Source organism: Camelus dromedarius, chromosome 5, assembly GCF_036321535.1.
Source record: "Camelus dromedarius isolate mCamDro1 chromosome 5, mCamDro1.pat, whole genome shotgun sequence".
In the NCBI taxonomy this organism is placed as follows: Eukaryota; Metazoa; Chordata; class Mammalia; order Artiodactyla; family Camelidae; genus Camelus; species Camelus dromedarius.
Genome location: NC_087440.1, coordinates 57033031 through 57053694, shown reverse-complemented (window position 1 = coordinate 57053694; position 20664 = coordinate 57033031). Strand labels below are relative to the sequence as shown.

At 40.5% G+C, this 20664-nt stretch overlaps 1 protein-coding gene across 1 annotated transcript in view; it reads left to right on the top strand.

Annotated features, from left to right (window-relative positions):
• Positions 1 to 6071: 6071 nt before the first annotated feature.
• Positions 6072 to 20664, top strand: part of SLC35F4 (solute carrier family 35 member F4) — a 222152-nt gene continuing 207559 nt past the window's right edge. Inside the window, exon 1 of the mRNA XM_031453777.2 lies at positions 6072 to 6201. Within this exon, the coding sequence (XP_031309637.1) occupies positions 6099 to 6201 (103 nt within the window). The 5' untranslated portion in view covers positions 6072 to 6098. The remainder of the gene's footprint in view (positions 6202 to 20664) is intronic.

Here is a 20664-nt window from a genome sequence, read left to right as displayed (position 1 = left end):
CTTGTGTTAATTCTGGCTGGGATTTGATCTTTCAGAACCAGAATCAGTCACATATGCCCCAAATAACCACTAGGGGGCAGGAAGTGCAATCCTGTGTGCCTAAAATGGTGAGAAACACTGGCAAACGGTACCGATGAACACCAAAGCAATTTGGCATTTTCAACAGGCAATGTTACAAAAGCTTTGTATGATAAATAATATGCAGTAGGTTTGAGGTTGTGGCGTGCATGGCATTTTAGATGTTTAAATTGCAGAAAGTCTTACATGTAAAATGAATATAAGCAGGCTGAATGTATAACCACCAACACAGCTGTTTAAAAATGTTACAGTAATCTTCATTAGCTTTAAATGACTGTAAGTCTTACTCTGAGTCCCCATTCCCCATAGGGATAGTGGAAAATGTAATTTCAGCATGATTGGGGCTTCCCTGATGCTGCTCGTTATGCAGTCAGGGGAGGTGTTTGGCTAAGCTCGACCATCAGGGAGACACCTTGATCTTCAGCCCTCTGGTCGCTGTTGAAATGTACACTAGCCAAGCCCACATTCCATCCGTCTGGGGCTGATGGCTCTGCTGCTCCTGGGCCAAGAGCTTGGAGACACCAGAATCTCTGCTGAGGCTGGGAAGCTCAGGGTTAATGGCCTCACCTCCCTCACTGTGATGCCACTGAGGCCACTCCACTTCCCCGAGACGCTATCATCAAGCAGAACTCAAGTCCCTCCCGTGCCTGGCGACCACCAGCTTTTGTCCCCATCGCAGTCTGAAGCAAATCCTGTGTCCTCAGACCTTCTCAAAGGACAGGAAGAACTGCTGTCCCTGAGCCACTTCTCTTTCTGCAAAGCACTCCAGTTCTGCAGCTCACCTGTTCCATTGGTGCACAAGATCTGCCTCACATGATTATTGTCATGGCTGAACCATTTACAGGACACTTGTAAAAGCTACTGCCATGGAGAAGGTCTTATTGTGGATGAAGTGTTAAAGTGTGAATTAACTTTGGTAATAAATAATGGACAGAGCAGGGTGTGGTGTTGGAAGCAGAGAATTAGTATTTTTTGTGCACCTACTATGTGCCAGGACTTGGTAAGTTATTTTCATGTTATCTTACTTAATCATCTCAGCAACACTACTAAGTAGAGAGTACAAGCCCATTTCACAGAGGAGAAAACTGAAGCTCAAAGGGTTCTGCAAAGGCATACAACAAAATAATAATACTAGCTGGCATTTAAGATGCTTTTTATATGCCAGCCACTGTTATCAAGTCTTTATGAATGTAAATTCATTTGATCTTCACAATAGTTCCGCGAAGTAGGTACCATAGATACAATATTCTTATTTTACAGACGAGAAAGTTGAGTCATAGAGTTTAAGAGACTCACCTAAGGTCACACAGCTAGAAAATGATGAGGTCAGATTTGACCCTTGGCAGTCTGGCTCCACAGTCCACATTCTAAAGCACTGTGCCATGTGGCTGAGAGAGAGGGAGGAAAAGAGGGAGGGAAGGATGGAGGGAGAGAGGGACAGAGTCAAAGACAGACAGACACACACAGGTCACAGACAAATTCTAAAATTTGAGTTTATTTGTTAAAATGACTTAGGGCTTTTTCCAAAGGATTTCAATGCATTTCCAAAGAATTGAGGCTCAAAAATCGTTCTTTGTTGGAGCCTGGTACTAGAGGTCATTGACGAGTGGACTGTGCCCTGAATTCTTAAACAGATACTGAGTGCTGGGCCCCCAACCCCTTTCAGTCCTACCATCAGCTGAAAGGTAAATGAGCAATGCCTGCCACTGCCTTAGATTGTGTAGAAAGGCAGAGTCAGCATTCCAAGTGGGTCAGATGATAACTTAGTAGTTAAATACTCGAAACAGCTTTCTGGAAAATGGAACATGAAGACTACACTGTTTTTCTTCCTAGATGCCACTATTATCATCTGGTTTGCTAGACGCCAGTTGCCTTCAAATACAAACACTGTGCAAACTCCATGGGGTCAACTCTTTGTAAATAGCGCTGAAGATTGTACAAGGCAACATGGCCCTGGATATTAAAACTTAAACATTCTTGGCTCTCCAAGCAGTCAAGTTACTCTTAGCTCAAGGAGGTAGGAGCACTATATTAGTTTCCCAGAGGGAAAAATTTATCAGTTTCCTTTCTTCCAGCATCTTTCATTGGTAACTCTGAACAATAAGTGGTCAAAAAGATTGTGACTTGTTCCTGCCATGAAAGAGGACCGCTGGCTGCTAATGAGAGTAAGGAAGACAAGAGTCCATGGACTTTATTTTGCTAATCTTTTTAAACTACAAAGGCTAATGTGGCATTTTAAAACAATATTCTGACAGTCTATGTATCTTGGATAAAATTTATGCCCAGTGACCATATTTAGTTTTTAATGTTATTTCTTGGTATATTTTAGCATCAGACACAAAGATTTTAAGTGACTATCCTATGAACTACTTTACAAATGATTTTTTTTTTACAATACAAATAGCCAAGTTTTGTATATTCAGTTAGTATAAATATCTAATCTGACTTGGTCAGATGATCAAAATAAATACAGTCCGGATATAAAAACTCACTTGGAACCACAGATGGATGCCCTGTGCTTAGTGCATTAGAAATATTTCTGAAAAGGTGCATACAAACCAAATTTTTGTAAGTTGAATTATGATTTACTCAGAAAAACTAATTTACAGTTTGATTTGCTAGGGAAGTTGGCTATGTGAAAGTGGCTGCTATGAGGAACTATTTTGTGAATCAGTTAACTGCCTTCAGCCTTTGTTTAACTATCTCTTTCCTCATTTTTTCAGAATAGATTTGAGACATGCTGATAATTTGTATTTTGTAAATTTGAATTTTTGTATTGAGTTTGTGGAAACTGGCAGACTGAGCAGGCAAACATGAAAATACTTTAAAAAATTCTCCTTTCAAATTTATTTCTGCAAGTTTTTAATGATGCCTAAAATGACATTTGACTTACCATATGATCCAGCAGTCCCACTCCTGGGCCTATATTTGGAGGAAAATATAGTTTGAAAAGACACTTGTACCCCAGTGTTCATAGCAGTGCTACTTTAAATAGCCAAGACGTGGAAACAACCAAAGTGTCCATCAACAGATGACTGGATAAAGAAGATGTGGTATATATACATACAATGGAATACTATTTGGCCATAAAAAAGAATAAAATAATGCCATTTGCAGCAACATGGATGGACCTGGAGATTGTCATTCTAAGAGAAATCAATTAGAAAGAGAAAGAAAAATACCCTATGATATTGCTTATATGTGGAATCTTAAAAAAAAAAAAAAAAGGACACAGGTGAACTTATCTACAAAACAGAAACAGACTCACAGACTTAGGGAACAAACTTATGGTTACCAGGGCTTAAAGGGGGTGGGAAGGGATAAATTAGGAATTCAAAATTTGCACCTCTTGGGGGAGTGATGGAAATGTTAACTGTCTTGATTGTGGTGGTGGGTTCATTGATGTATATACATCTATCAAAATTCATCAAATTGTACATCTGAAATATGTGTAGTTTACTGTACAAGAATCATGCCATAATAAATGTGTCAAAAAATAAAATGATGTTTGAAAAGTTAAATCATTTTTTATGCATCAAAGAGTACTTATCACTAGCAGAAATATACTTTTTGTTGTTGATCAATTCATAACTGTAGAATTTTAATTCCATTAAAAGGATATCCTAGCTTACAGCATCTGCTTTCATTTACTGTTTTAGTCACTGTATTACTGGAGATTACAGAGATATTTGTAAATGCTCTGCTATTTTAAAATTAATTTCCAGGTCTGCCTGAGAAGTTTTATAAGTTCTTTTAGGAAACATAGACTTTTATGGGTATAGTATTTACATTATTTAAATTTATGCTGAACTTGCTGTTTGTATGAATGATGAGATCCAGTAAATACATTTCTACTTACCTCTCTGGAAATTTCTGGAAACAAAGCAAAACTAGGAAGAAGGCCACAACTTACAGAAGTGTAATTTAGAATTTAAGTACATTAATTATGATAAATTATAAACATAAATAGGACAAAACCACTTGTCTTTAAAATCTGTGCATATTCATATTCCTATTACATTAGAAGGTTTTTGCATGAGTTTCTTAATTTCTCTCTTGTTGAATTTATATATCAATATGCTATGGATTACCATATTATTAAACACATACTAGAAGTAATATAGGCAAGTTTATTTCATAGAACCTTCAAACAAAAGGAGCATCTTAAATTAATGTGATCAATCAATTTTACCATGCACAATGCATACATTTTATATAAGATGTGTCACAGAAATAAAAATAATTGAAGTAACAAAAGTGTTGATAATTGCTTCAGGGTGGGACAGGCCATGAAGTATAAAGACACAATCCTTTCATTTTTGCTTTAAATAGTCAGCTCCCCACAATTGCAGTAGGATTGCTTTTTCCTTTAAGTTCACTTTGACCTTTTGGTTCTTTCTGCCCTTCCATCTTTCCTGGCCTGGAAAGCAGGTGTGGGAGGAAATTGGGTTTCTTTATGAATTCTCCCAGCCACAGTCATCTCAGATTCACTCCACTCTCAAGATCCTATGCTAGACTTTGTGCCTGTATGAAAACCCTTAACATATTGTGAAATTTGATACTGTATTTTCATATGCTTAAACCTAATTCATCTTTTTAAAAGTTTGCGTATTTCTTCCCCCTTAGGGATCCATACACAGTGTGAAAAATGCGTGAAGGCAGAATGGTGTGGTAGGTTCTTTGGAGGTTTCTGAGGGGGTACTGTAGGCAACTTGCTTTTGTCCTCCCCGCCCCCTCCTCCAGCTTTAGAAATGTGAAATCTGGTAGAGGTGTCTTAAACTGGTTCTGGATGGCAGGTGGATAGAAGCTGCCATCATCTAAGCTGATGACCTCACACTTCACCCTCACTCCCACGCACCCTTTCTGAGATGTAACTTTGAGGATTATTTTTGCAGGAGGCTGTGACTATGAACTGTGAATAGAGGAATCATTCCCACTGCTCACTGACTCTAACTTGGTGACTCTCGCCAGAGCATTAGAGTCATACCTGAGGGGAGGTGTTCACTCTGAACACACAGCTTCAAGGACGTTCTAGACTCAGATGGAAGGTCTCTAGACTGTGGCTGAAACTTTCACCCGTCCAGATATTTAGAGTTTGAAGGGCTTCCCCCTGATGTTTTTGGCAATAAAGGAGAAAATCATTTCTTCTCGGGGCATTTGAAATTGGCGAAATAAACATGCTGCGCGCAGCTGCGGCTCCTAAGCTTTTGATGATTTCACTGGGAGGATGGAGGTTTCGGCCGGACATGGACTGTCAGACTTGGAGGCTTGATCTCTTAAAGTCTTTCTGTCCACAATACCTGAATAATCACTTCAAGTACCACCTGCTGGTGCCTTCCCCCCTCCCCCTTTTCTTTTCTTAAAAAAAGACTCCTCGTCGTCTAGGCAAGTTGAGAGAACTGAATAACGCCTGGGAACGCTTGCAGATCGGCAGACCCCCGGTGGTTTAGACGCTAAGCGTAGACGAAGCCTTGGGGGCGCCCCCAAGGTGTCATCTCCCCGAGCGACAGTGTGCACATTTCCCATTAACAGCCCTTGGCTCCGCTTGGGTCTCTCCCACCGTCAACCCTCCTTCCTGAGCCCGTGAGAGCATCTCATCTTCTCTTCTCCCACGCCCTGGACCGCGCATCCTTTCTGTCAGGTGGGGTTGGGGGATGTCTACACTTCAGGGAAGGGGCGCAAAAGGGTTAATGATGAGAGTCGGCTGCCAGGTGGGGCCGCCCCCGGCCGCGGTTGGTGTCGGAGGTGAGGGGGCGCTGTTCGGGCAGCAGTGCGCGGGGTGGCGGGCGGGAGAGCTGCCAGGCTGACGGAGAGGCCGGCCCGAGTGGGGGCCCTCTCCGCCGCCGCCGCCGCCGCCGCTGTGATGCGGAGCCAGTCCTGCGCCGGGCGGTGGAGTCAGAGCCCGGGCGCGGGAGCACGAGCTTCAACATCAGCACCGGCGGCGGCACCTGCACCAGCTCCCGGGCCCCGCGCTGCGCTCTTCGTCCCGCCGCGCCCGGGGCCGCCGCCCCGCGCTCTCTATGGATGTCAAGGCGGCCCCCAACGGGGTGGCCACCATCGAGGACCGGATCCTGCGGATCACTGGCTACTATGGTTATTACCCGGGTTACTCCAGTCAGAAAAGTAAGACGCCGCGGGGCTGCCTTGTTCTAGGCGCCGGAGGGGGTGACATGCGGGAGGGCGCGCCGTCCGGACACCTGCAGCCCTGCCTGCGTGGCTAACGCCAATCTCCGGGCAGTGGGGCCACCGGGGCTAAAAGTATGATCCTGTCCTCGGTGCTGAACCGTAAGAGAGAACGGGTGTCCGGACTGCCGGCGCCTGGGAGTTTGGAAACAGTAGCAGCCTTGTGGGCAGAAGCGCAGAAGGGACCGGGTAAGCACTCCTGACGGCCGTTGGCCGGCTCACCCCGAGCTTATTTACGACCGAGGAGGCTAACATGGCTGTTTACTTAGCGGCAAGTCAGCCCTTGGGGCTGCACTCTCCCAAAGCCCCTACTGGGTGCCAGGCTGCAGGCTAGACGCTGGGGACACAGGCTGGATAGGTTCTGGGATGGGGCTGGCAGGGGCAGCCGACCCAGACGTGGGTCTCGGCGCTGCTTGGGTCAGCTTGTTCACTCCAGGCTGTTGAGACGTTGCCAGCGCGGGAATTACTCCTGTTAAAATGTCTTTGGGAGGTTCTCCACCCTGGGCAGAGAACCTGTTCAGGTCTCGAGTCCCGGAGCTTGGAGCCAGAGACCCTTGAAAAGATTGGGGGTGGGGTGGGTGAGGGGGGCGGCGCGACCCGGCCACCCGCCCCCGCTGCCCGCCGCACGTCGCGGCCACCTCTGAGCCAGAGCAGGCTGCTCTGTTCGGTACTGGCTTTCTTCCGGGAGGTCATGCGGTACGAATGCTTTCACGTTTTTGGAGCAGTTTTGCTGGGAGAGCGATCAGGCGCACTCTACTCTGTCTCCCTCCCCCAACACACAAACCCACTGGCTATATCTGTTGGGATTAGATCTGCCAGAGACCCAAGGTGAAGCTCGTTTTCCTCTGAATACGGGGAGTAGCTGCGGTTTAATTCCCATGCAGGTGGGATTTCGCTTTTTCTGTATCAGTGCATTTCTGTCGCAAGAGATGGAGCTTAATTGATGTCTTTACTGTTATTTTTAACCAGAAGCTTTGGAAGCTCCTAGATGCATTTCTGATTGATAGTTTTCTGTGGCATTTGAGGTACAATCAACATTACAGTTTCTCTGAAGCAGGTAATCCCTGACACATAGAGGAAAAGACACTTTTTTTTTTACATGCAACTTTCTCCCCCACTACACTCCCTCTCTATTGAGCTTTCTTCCATGGGCTGTCCTTACATAGATGTTTTCTAGTTTAATATTTAATTTGGCTTCAGGAAGGGCCTATCTGATTTGGATGGTTTCTGTCTAGCTGTTTTTAGCATTAGAGACTTACATTACTCATTTTCTATACAAAAGTAATTATATAGTGTTAGAATTTTCTAGAAAGAAAATAACATGCTGTGGAATGTGGTTTGAAGTCTTTGTACTATAGATTCAAAACTTCTTTTTTTTTTTTCTATTGGCAAAGGGTTTCTTTTTCAACCCTAGAAACTTAAGCAAAGGCACTAGTATACAATGTGAAGATTTCACCTTTGAATATTTTCATTAGGAACCATGGGATGGCGGTTGCTTAGAGAATGTAGAAGCTGTGAAATTACAAGACTCAGGGTGGTATACCATTATAATTTTATAACAATGGGACTTTGGTTAATAAAGAACAAACCAAGAAGACTACTGGCAAAGTGACATTTTAAATAAAGACACATTCGTATATTCTTTTCGTACTTGCTGAAACAGCTGCACATGTTTCATTTGCCATGCAATAGCAGGACCAAAAGAGAGAAGAGCTTTGACTAAGTCACTGAGGTTAGAAGGGATAAAGATGCACTTGGCATAGTTATTTGTGATGGGCACTTAGCTAACTTCAGGCCGCAGAGTTGAAGGCAGAGAATCTCATGAGGACAGAGAATGATGTGATGGTCAAATAACTTTCAGGATGTTTATGCTTTCAGAGGTAGAAAGGGATTGCCATTTCTCAAAGTGAGAGACTAGGAGAAGAGAGAGCTGGAAGAGGACCAGGCTGCTGAGCACCATGAAATAATCCTGCCCTTAACGCAGGCTTCAACTAGTAAACAAACACACTGAAGCAAACCAGTACAATATGGTCAATTGATTTAGCTGTTAGCGGGAATGAGCAACAGCTTGGGGGAGGTTGGGAAAGATATATTTCGGAAGAGGCTGTGGTGAGGAATAGGTAATGTGTGAAGGCAAGGTGACTTTCCCATTTTCTGAATGGTCATGTCTGAGGCCTTAAAGATGAGATGGTCTCTATATTTATGGCATTTACCTTTCTTGAGGGAGGTGGGGACTCACCACTGACAATATGCATTAATAATCAACCTCATGTTAATGCATCCTGCTGCCACTTCTACCAATCAGGAAGATGAGTACCTGGTTCAGAACAAATTCTAGTAGTCAGGCTGATACAAAAAGGAAATGTATATTGTAAACATAATCAGACACATATAATGTACATTTATAAACATTAATATAAAAGATATATATGCATTATATATAATACATAAAATATATGCATTATATATAAAATATAAGTATATATACATTATATATAAAAGATATGTAAATATCTCTGTATCCATATCTATAAATATAGATAGATACAGAGATACAGAAATGATTAGAGCATTTGTCTAACCTCAAGTTGCTTACGGTCTAGTAGGGGAAATAGATTCATTCATTCAACAAGTGCTAATTGAGCACCTCTTATGTGCCAGGAATACATCAGTGAACAAAACAGACAAAAGTATTATCCTTTTTAGAGCTTAAGTTCTAGTGGGAAGAGACAGACAGTAGCAAAGAAAGAAAGAAAGAAAGAAAGAAAGAAAGAAAGAAAGAAAGAAAGAAAGAAAGAGTAATATTTCAAGGTGATGGCTGCTTTAACAAAAATATCAACAGAGTTAAAAGGCTAAGAAATTCTGAGGGGGCTAGCAATTGTGGCAATTTAAATAGGGTGGTCAGGTAAGGTCTCACTGAGGGGGTCACAACTGAGAAAAGACCTGAAGAATGTGAGGGACTTAGCTGTGTAGACATTGGGAGAAAGATGGTTGAGGCAAAGGGAACAGCCCATGCAAAACTCAGGAGGAGTGAGCCGAGTGTGCTAGAGAAAGAATGAAGAGGCCTGCATGACTGGAGTGGGGTGAGTAACTGGGAGAGTGGTTGGAGATGAGGTCACATGAAGTAGGACCTAACAGGCCATTGTACATCCTTTGGCTTGTACTCTGAATGAAATTGTGAGCCTTTGCAGGGTTGGCAGAAGAGTGATGTGACTTGATTTACTGTTCAAAAGGATAAATCTGGCTGCTCTACTGGAGGAGGGATGGAAGCAGAGAGACTAGTTAGTATGTTATTGTAATAACCTAGGTGGGAGATGATGGTGGCTTGAACCAGAGTGGTAATAGCAGGAGTGGTGAGAGGTGGTCAAATTCTCGATATTCCTAATGGTTGGATGTGGTATGTGTAAGAAAGGAATAAAAAATCATTCCATCTCTTCTGGTGTGACCAAGTTTGAGTTGCCAACAGCTAAAGTGTGGAAAGCTTCAAGGTAGAGAAGTTTGGGGGATGGGGGAGGGGGTAGGGTAACATTTTGTGAAGGTTAAATGTAACTGGAGATGTAGAATAATCCTGGAGTTCCAAGGAGATGCCTGGTTGGAGGTATAAATTAGGGATTTTCCAGCATTTGGATGTTATTTATAGCCTAAGACTAAAGAGAACTCCAAGGAATCAATGCATACAGAGAAGAACAAGTCCTGAACTCTGGGGCGTTAAGAGGGTAAGGAGGAGAGGGGCATGTCATACCCTGGAAGCCAGTGAAGAGTTTCAGAGGGAAGGGATTAGCTGAGTCCAGTGCTCTGAAAGGTCAAGTAAAATGAAGACTGATAACTGACCATGAATTTGGTAACTGAGTGTCATTGGCTATCTTGACAAGAATAGGTAAGGTGGCATAAAATGGATTAGAATGTGCTTAAGCAAGAATTAGAAGGAGGAATTGGAACTGTGAGTATAGACAACTCTTTGATGATTTTTGTGTAAAGGGGAGCAGAGGAAGTGGCAATAGTGGGGTAAAGAAATTGTTTTTTTAAAGATCTTTTTTAAAAATTGTTTTTAACAGCGTGTTTATGTGCACATGAGAATGATTCAATAGGGAAAGAAAAATCAATGATATTGGAGAGAGAAGGGTATCAAGTCGAGTGCACAAAGGAGGGGACGTCACTTTGGATAAGAACATGGATATAGGGCAGAGGGTGTGGATGAAGGGCCTGGAAGGTGGATAACAGAGATGGTGGCAGTCTGTTGAGGTTCTCTTCCGGTTGTTTTTGTTTTCTCCATATAGGAAGCCAGGTTATCAACTGAGAGTGAGGATAGAAGAGGAGGCGGTAGAGATTGGAGGAGAGAGAAGATTTGATTAGTTCAATAGGGAGAGTGAAGGGACTGGGGAAGTACAGTAGTGTTGTCTGGCTGCTTTAAAGGGCTATTTAGTTTCTGGTCACAAATTTAAAGTGAGACCAGTCAGTAGGTTATTATCCCATTGACATAGTGGAGGCATGGAGCAAGTGAAGAGAAGGATTTAACCAGAGTTTCAGATTATCCAGTGGGTCTAATAAAATAATAGGGGCAAAGAAGTTGTGAATGTATACAAGGAAGTTATCATTATAATGACTGACCATAGAATTTAAAGCTGGTAAATGAAGAAGAGAGGAAACAAAAGTGATTAAGAAGAGTGAAAGGTGGTAGGATCAATGGATTGGAAATCTCAGTGCGATCAAAGGCTAATGGATGTTAGCTGGGAGATAAGAGGTGGTGGTCAGAGAGGGTTGTATTGCTATATGAAGCCATTCATTCCATAAGTTAAGTCAAAAGATAAATTCATTTACATGTAATTGCATTTCATTATTGGTGTTTTTTGGGTGAGCCTTCTTTATGTTTTTGAATAAGGAGGCAGTATATTGATGTGTAGTGAATTAAACTCTAGGGGCTTGGAAATTGATTCTGGTTAAACCTGCCAGCAATTTGGCTCTGAGACCTGGGACACCTCTCTGTGGACATCAGTTTCCTGGTTTGTAAAAAAGAGGGTAGAAGTCACTGTCTTAGAACAGCCATGCAGTAGGTGGGCTTTGACAGCTTTCAAAAAAGCCCCACGCACCCTCCATGGAGGAGTCTCATTCCGTAAACTCTAGTGCTTACTTTGCCTCTTCACCCCACGTTCCATCTACGAGGCTGGCCAGTTTTCTCTCTTTGTTCTGTGCCTGTCGTACTTGTGGGGCTTTTGTTTTGTCTATACCCCATGGTTGACCAGAATCTGTGCTTGTTTTCTATCAGTAGCTGCAAATTTATATTAGAACTTCTCCTTGCTCTGATCCCAGCTCTGACCATCTTATCTCCAAAAAGAAGTCTACCAACTTCTGGCTCTCCGGCTCTCTGAATTCTCTGACTACTGCTATGACTTAGCATTTCTCAAGGTTCCAGCCTCAACTGTCTCTCCCCTACTTTACTTTCGGTGAGCAAGCTCATTTAATTTCACGGCTTCCCCATCTTTGATGTGTCTGTACGTCTAGGTCCACTTTTTCTGAACCCAGACCCATATTTCAAACTTTCTACTAGAATTCTTACCTGAATGTCCTCCAGGCATGTCACACATAAAACTAAATTCATCATTCTGTCCTTAAAATGTGCCTTTTCCTTCTTATTATGCTTTTAAGCTTCCAATGACTGTATCTAACCAATTGCCTGGAAACCTGGAGTTATCCTCAAGCTCTGCCCTTCCCCCTTCTCCTATATTCAGTTAACAAGTCCTATCTATTTTACCTCAAATATGTGGTTTTCATCCCTACTATCACTGCCTTAGTTCTATTCATCATATCTTTCCCCCAGCCTTAAATCTTTTTAATCCAGTAGGCACACCTTAACAACATTTAATTCCCTACAATGCAGATCTGTTCCTCTCACATCCCTGATCAAATGCCTGGCATAAACCTTCATTTTCTGTGGAATAAAATCCAAATTCCTTAGCATGCCCCAATCTGAGCCCAGCTTACATTCTTCTATTTTTGCACACGTTTCCCCCTCTAATTACCAAAGTCATGCGTGCTTAGGGCAGAAAATCTGGAAGGCAGAAAAGCAAAGAGAGATTAAAACAAAATTATTCATAATTCCACCACGCAGAGGTGATTAGTGTTAACATTTTGGCTAACACTGTCCTTTCAGTCTTCTCTATATCCATAGACATATGCAAATGCCTTTTATTTCATACTGAACATTTCTCTCATTGCTCTATGTATTTTAATAACTTAAATTTAATGTATGCATAGTCTTCCACATATTTAAACACCTTAATCTACTTAAGTTGTTGAATTTTTAGTCCAGTTTTTCTTTTTAACTTCATATCCCATATGGCCTCCACAAACCCCAATCATAGTCTCATCAAACAGCTCATTGTTGTAAGAACATTATTGTCCCCATGTTCTTCTGGTCCTCAGTGCCTTTTATACTATGACCTGAGTGGCTTCCTCTCCCCGTGTCTCCTTCATCACTCTTTGGAAGCTCCTATTTATCTTTAAAGGCCGAGTTTCAATGCGCTGTCCTCTGTAAAGCTTCCTAATTGCCCCAGGCTGGGTTAATCCTCCTTCCGTGCTCGTGTAATGCTGTGTCCTCACCTCTGCTCCAGCATTTAGCACACTATTTTGGGCTGTTTACTTTTCACAAGACTGTCTCACCCACAGAGCTTGGGGAGGGCAGGGACTTACCTTTATTTATTTTTATCTTAGGCCAAGCGAAAGCGTACTAGAGTACATTCTGGGTGCTCAATAAAGTTTATCGTCCTAATGAATGAATGATTATAGTTTCCGTTGGAGAAATTGGAGGGTTGATTATTGTCATACAGAAAAAGAAAGAGTACGTGGTGGTAGTGATGGGAAGGGAAGAAAAAACTCACCAGCTATGAATGAATCAAACAGATGTGCCTATTCAGAGAATGAGAATACATCAAATCATGTTTTATGATCACTTTACCTTTTAATTATAGCTTCTGCATTTGCATCATTATTGCCATTATAATGTTTTCTGTACTTGAATGGGGAGAAAAGGCATTTAAAAAAATAAAATAGTATAAAGTTATTAGAATTATAGGAATTAAATCTGGTTCCTGCCCACCTTGTGAAGTGGTTACTATTGGTCTTCATGGTACGGAATTAATATAACACGTTAGCACTCTAACTAAGTCATAAAATTGTCTCATACTGGTGAAATGAATGCAATAAATATTTCTCCCAGTTTCTATTCTGTTTATACCTTGATAATAAGCTTTATGCTTCTTTGTATACGATTGATTGGTAGTGTTTTATAGAGTTATAAATAATTACCATTGATATATAGTAAGAAGTCTTTGTAACATAGTTTTAAATGATAGCTTATAAGGCCTATGTTGATACTGAATATCATTGTATATGTTATTAATGTTGCATAATGTGGTAGCTTCTACAGTGTTTATTCTGAGGTGTACTTTTATTTAAGATACAAATTTACATATAAACTCAATATTTGTATTATAAAATACTACTACTACTAATAGCTAACACGTGGGTTTAACATTAAGTTTCAGACATGCTTTCTTTAGAAAACCTATCTATGACCTGTTTGAGGCCGTGAGGTCTAATGCCAACACCACAAGACCCTGCTTTGCTTCTTGTTAGCCTTTTAAACATGCATAACTAACTTAACCTCTCAGATCAACAATTTTGTTCCTGTAAAATGGAAATAATAATAGTTGCTTCACAGGTCATTGGATTGGGAGGCTTATGTAAGATAATGTATATAGAGTATCTGGCACAATGCCCAGCTCAATGTATGGAAGCTGTTCTGATCATGGAGGAAACCAGTAGAATGCGCTTCATGATTTCAAGAACTCTGCTCACTTTTTTCTTGTAAATAAATGGTTTACCACTTACTTTTTTTCCATATCCAACATAGTGCTTCAAATTGTTATTGAAAGCTGTGTTACAGTAATGTTAAAGATAGTTTACAAATTAGCCAAGTCCACAGTGGTTTTTATTTTTGGGTGTTGCCTTCCACTTCTTATCCATTTCTGGCTTACCCGGATAGCCCCTGGGATAGTTTAAAATGGGCTGGAGCCATTTGTGATGAGGTTATTCCCAACTGGCTGATCCAAAAGAGAGGAGACAAATCTAGGGCCTACCAATGACAGTACTGGTCTGCATATCTGGAGATGCAGACACCCAGACATCAAAGTCGAGGGGAGTGCAGGATTTGGGGGGTTAGGAGAATGGGGGCAGAGAGTAGGGGAGGGTGAGGGTGGAATCCCAGGTGAAGATGGGTAGCATGAGATGGGGTGGGGTTATGTAGGATTGGGAGGGCAAATAGGTGGAGAAGAACTGAAGGCTGAGGACTGATTTGGGACCAGTCTATTGGAAGTTTCATTGTTCCTTTTATATGTTGAGTCTTAAAGGGGCAGTTGCTTTTTGAGCTATTTTATACAATGGCAAACATTACAGATATGGTATTTTATGTTCTGCTTTTAAAAAAGACATCATTATGTCAAACACACATTTACATAGTCTTTGAAGTTATAATTTCGTTATGTTATGAAGTGTTTACTTAAAGACACAGAGAAATACAGAGAAAAAGGAAAATAATCCTGTCATCACAATATGACTACTGTTATTTTGGTTAATTTCCTTCCAATCTTTGTAATACATACAGGGCTTCACTTCTTGATTTGTTGACAAACATATAAACTACAGTATAGTCTTAATTCTGATATATACAATTTTGTACCCTGCTTCTTTCCCACTTGACATTTTAGGATAAGCGTTTTTCATTTTGCCGTATTTTGTCTGCTTGGAGAGGCTGGAATTAGACTCCCTTTCAGAGATCTTGGCTTAAAGAGTTTGGGCAAGCTGGTCCTCAGTTATTTGAGACTAAATGAAATGGAGAGACCTGGGGTGTTAGTGAGGGCTTGTTTGGTTTCCAGTCGCAGGACTCCACTTGAACTGGCTTAAGCAAAAATGCAAGTGATTGGAAGGATGTTGGGAGTCTGCCAGGGATCTGAAGTGCAGGGGTAAGGTGGGATAAGCCAGCATCCAGTCCCAGAGGGTTGTGGGGGAATACGGAGCCCTCTTTCTCTGCCTTTCATTTCTTTTTTCTGGCACATGTTCTCCATTCTTGTCTCTCGCTGCAGGCTGGCTTTCTCTATTCCTTGTCCAAATGGTTGGAAATAGCTTCTGCAAGCAGTTCCAGTATTTACATGTCCTCTATTCAAGAGAGCAGACAGATTGAGCAAGACTCTCTTACTTCTAAATCCAGATTCGGAGAAAGGGACTCTTTGGCCCAATTTGTATCGAGTGCACACCCTTGATCCTACTGAGTGTGGTAGTGTGGGGCGGGGTCAAGTTATGCAATCATGGCTGCCAGAGGCTTTCTCTTCTAACCCTACTGACTGTAGGACAAGAGGTAGTTTCCAGAAAAAAGGATCGATTGGCAGGACAGTCAACTTAATAGCTATTCGGTTCACGGGGCTTTGCATAAGAAGTTTTTCATATTAAATCATAGGCTTCAATCAAGATCCAATTTTTTTTTCTTCTGGTTCTGACAGTCCCTAGCATGTATCTAGATGATATTTGGGGAGGTTATAGATAGTGTATTCCTACAAAATGAGAAAATCCAAGTGTTTGTTTAGAGTATAAGTCCCTAGGGAGTTCTGTTTAAAAGTACTCAACCAGCTCTGCAGACTGCTTATTAAGTTTTATTGAAGTGCTTCTGGTTACATCACATTTGGAAGATATATTTCTTTTTCTAGGTCAGACAGGGCAACACACCAGCTCCTTCAGACTCAAGGTATAGTAACTGAGGATGACATTTAACATCGTGTATTTTAAACAGGGATTGAAAATTACACTAGTCTGCAGTCTGAGATCTTCTATATTTAGTTCCGGGTTAATGCCAAGATGGCACTAGTGAGGGTCAATAATGGGTTTATGGTCCTGAAAACCAGACATACTAAGAACTCTTTCTTTCTTGTGAAAATTAAGACCTAAGGGTGTTAGAGCCGACAGGGTTTTGCTACTGATGCCTTGCTGCAAGTATGTGACTTTGGTATCTATCTTGTGCTTTTGTTCACACTTAGGTTTAATCTAGGCATTCTAGAGGAAAGATGCAGATTGAATGAGCTGGGAACCATTTGGAGCACCATCTTCCCTGCTGGAGTTAGGGTGGCAGATTCTAAAGAAATGTATACATCTAAAATGAATTATTACTTCCCAGGGACATTTTAGAACAAATACATTTAGAAATTGAGAACTTTTTCTTTCTTCTTAATTAAAAAAAAAAACAAAACCAAACAACTATGGGCACCCAAAGTGGGACTTCTTGTCTTACTCCTTTCTTGTCCACATCCACGCAACAATCATCGGGATCTTTTAAAAGAATTAATTGGATCATGTCATTCCTTTGGCTAAAGTCTCTAGTGGCTTCCCATATTTCTTTGGAAAACTATCAAACCCTCAACCCAGCCTATGAGGTCCTATGTGGCTGGGGTCTTCTGATGGCCCCACTCTTCCATGCCCTCCTGATGCTTTGGTCACACTGGCATGTTCTCCAGGTCCTTTTCTTCCTCCAGGCTGCTGAACGAGGGCTTCCCTCTTCCTGGTGCTGTAACCGGCTGGCTCCTCGCCATCCCTCAGGTCTCATGTTGAGTGCCACTGCCTCAGGGAGGCCTTTCCAGCTTTGCACCCCTCTCATCTAGAGTGCTTTTCCTTTACAGCACTTAACTGCGAACTGCAACTGCAATTTATGTTGATTCTTGTGACGGTTTAATGTCCTGGCCACTAGTCTCTTAGCTCCCTAAGGGAAGGGATGGATCTGTTTTGTTCAGCACTGTGAACCCACCACACAGAACAGTGCCTGTTCACTCTATAAATATTTGTTGAGTGATGAAATCTCATTAAAAATTTAGAGTAGACTTAAAACATTTTTTATTTGGAATGATTTTAGACTTACAGAAAAGTTGCAAAGATAATTCAGAGAGTTCCTGTGTACCTCTCACCCAGTTTCCCCTATTATTAACACTTTACATTACCAGTGTGTATTTGTCAGAACTGAGAAACCAATATTGGTACATTAACATTAATTACACTCTAGGCTTTATTTGGATTTTGCCGGTTCTCCCATTAAGGTTCTCCTTCTATTCCAGGATCCAAGCCAGTGTATTGCATTGCACTTAGTTGTTATGTTTCTTAGTAGGCTTTTCATGCACTGAACTTGAAAAGACGGTTTCAATTTTGTAGGAACTTCCTAGCCAATTTTTTAGGGTTTGGATTAGATCACATTTGAAAATTTAATTACTAGTTTTCAAGGTGATATTGGATTAAATTCATGTTAGAAATGACCTGTGACTTGACATGGTAATTACATACTATCTTAGAGGACTGTTCTATAGTGTAGAATGGTAGTTTTTAGTGTTTCTGCTTTTTAACATTTTGGAGGGATGCAGAAATCTTTGAAAATCTAAATAAAACTATAAATTATCCCCTCCCCCCCAAATGTACATATACACCAGACATTTTCACACAGTTCATTTTGTTACACTGGAAATATATTACTTCACAGGGACAGACTATAAAAATGATAATTCCAATGAATTGTATCTGTTTTTCTGTTTTATGAGGATGCATGCAAAATGTAATGATAATATCTAGAAAAACTGAAATAACTAACTTTTGTTAACTAAAATAAAGATGAATTTCAGTATTATTTAAAAGTGAATTTTAGTGAGAAAGTGCTCATAGTTTGGATTGAATAAAAAGCTGAAATTTTGTAGTGGTTTTAGGCATGGGAAAATGCAGCTCATCTTTGCTATCCAGCTGACTGCAACTTGATTAAAATATTAACACTTTCTAGAAACTCTGATTTACAAGAATACAATGTAGCAAATGAAATCAGAGCTCTGTAGCTTATTTTGCAGGAAGAGGTGGATTTGTATCAAGAAACATCAGATGTCTTGAAGACTTTTCAGTCTGAATTAATGTCACATCATTTTATTTGTACTCAAGTCATTGAGGTCATCTTAAAATTTTTTTTTATTGAAGTGTAGTTTCAATTTTAGTTTCAGGTATACAGCAAAGTGATTCAGTTATACATAAACATATATATAGATTTTTTCTTTTCAGATTCTTTTCCATTATATGTTATTACAAGAAATTGAATATAGTTCCTTGTGCTATACAGTAGGTCCTTGTTGTTTATCTATTTTACCTATAGTGTGTCTGTTAATCCCTAACCCCTAATTTATCCCTCTGTGCCCTTTTCCCTTTGGTAACCATAATTTGTTTTCTATGTCCATGAGTCTGCCTTTGGTTTGTAAATAGAATTTTTATCCTTTTTTTAGATTCCACATATAAGTGATATCATATGATATTTGTCTTTCTCTGTCTGACTTATTTCACTCAATATGATAATACTTAAGTCCATCCATGTTGCTGCAAATGGCATTATTTCATTTTTTAAAGCTGAGTAATATTCTCTTGTATATATATACTGCATCTTCTTTATCCAGTCTCTGTTGATGGACATTTAGGTTGTTTCCATGTCTTAGCTACTGTAAATAGTGCTTCTATGAACATTGTGGTGCATGTATATTTTCTAATTAGAGTTCCCTCTGGATATATGCCCAGGAGTGGGATTGCTGGATCATATGGTAAGTCTGTTTTAAGTTTTTAAAGGAACCCCTATACTGTCCTCCATAACGGCTGCACCAATTTTCATTCCCACCAACAGTGTAGAAGGGTTCCTTTTTCTCCACACCCTCTCCAGCATTTATTTTGTAGACTTCTGAATGATGGCCATTCTGACTGGTGTGAGGTGATACCTCATTGTAGCTTTGACTCATGTCATCTTCAAACAGTGACAGTTTTACTTCTTTTCCAATTTCAATTCCTTTTATTTCTTTTTTTTCTCTGATGGCTGTGGCTAGGACTTCCAAAATTATGCTGAATAAAATGGTGAGAGTGGACATCCTTGTCTTTTTCCTGATCTTAGAGGAAATGCTTTTAGCTTTTCACCATTGAGAATAATGTTAGCTGTGGGTTTGTCATATATGGCCTTTATTATAATGAGATATGTTCCCTTTATGCCCACTTTCTGGAGAGTTTTTATTGTAAATGGATGTTGATCTTTATCAAAAGCTTTTTCTGCATCTGTTGAAATGATCATATAGTTTTTATTCTTCAGTTTGTTAATGGAGTGTATCACATTGATTGATTTACAGATATTGAAAAATCCTTGCATCCTTGGGATAAATCCTACTTGATCATGGTATATGATCTTTTGAATGTATTATTGGAGTCAATTTGCTAGTATTTTGTTGAGGATTTTTGCATCTATATTCATAAGTGATATTGGCCTGTAATTTTCTTTTTGTGTGTGATTTTTTTTGTCTGATTTTGGTATCAGGGTGATGGTGGCCTAATAGAATGAATTTGGCAGTGTTTCTTCCTCTGCAATTTTTTAGAATCATCTCAGAAGGATAGGCATTAATTCTTCTCTAAATGTTTGGTAGAATTCCCCTGTGGAGCCCTCTGATCCTGAACTTTTTGTTTGTTGGAAGTTTTAAAATTACTGATTCCATTTCAGTGCTGGTATTGGTCTGTTCATATTTTCTATTTCTTCACTGAGGTAAGACCTGCATCATCCATGCTGCCTTTGTCAGCAAAGAAGGAATGATGAATCCATATTTCAATTTTAAGGTTGTCTAAGCAGAATCAGCCTTCAAACAGATCTTGCAGTGTATCTAGGTACTTCCAGATTACTTGTCTGCATAGACATTTTATGACATGTCACTCTGGATCCTTATTTTCCTGAGGAGCTCTGCTTCCAAAAGAACTTGTGGTTTTTCAGCTGCATTATGATAGTGACTTTAAAGCTTTCAATGAAAAATTGTATCATGTTCAAATCTATAAAATGAGCCAAGTGAGAAATGAACTTCTCCTTACTGAACAACCAAGGATGGGCTTCACTTTTCCCTCAAAGGTGAGACAAATATCGTTCAAAGACTTCAAGTCAAGATTGCTGAAAAGACATTAACGTCCAAGAAGTCAAAGAGAACACATTCTCTTCACCGTCCCTGAGGGAATTGACTTTCAAGGCAATAGGAAAGGGTTCTTGTTGGATCATTGGTCATATTTCAGGTGTACTATGTGCAGCAAGATTCACTGAGACGCAAAGTTGCTTTCATCACCAAAGCAGCACAGCCTGCTTTCCTCCCCATGGGCAGTTTGTTGGACATTGCAGACTTTCACGTTTCCTAAAAAGTTCACGGAGTAGGTATTCTCCGTAGATGACACTCATATACATATAATAGAAAACCAGGAGTTGGAAGCATTATTAGATACGCGGTTATTTGCCAAAGGGAAATAGCATAGCTGCTATTATCTCCAATGTTTCCATCAAAA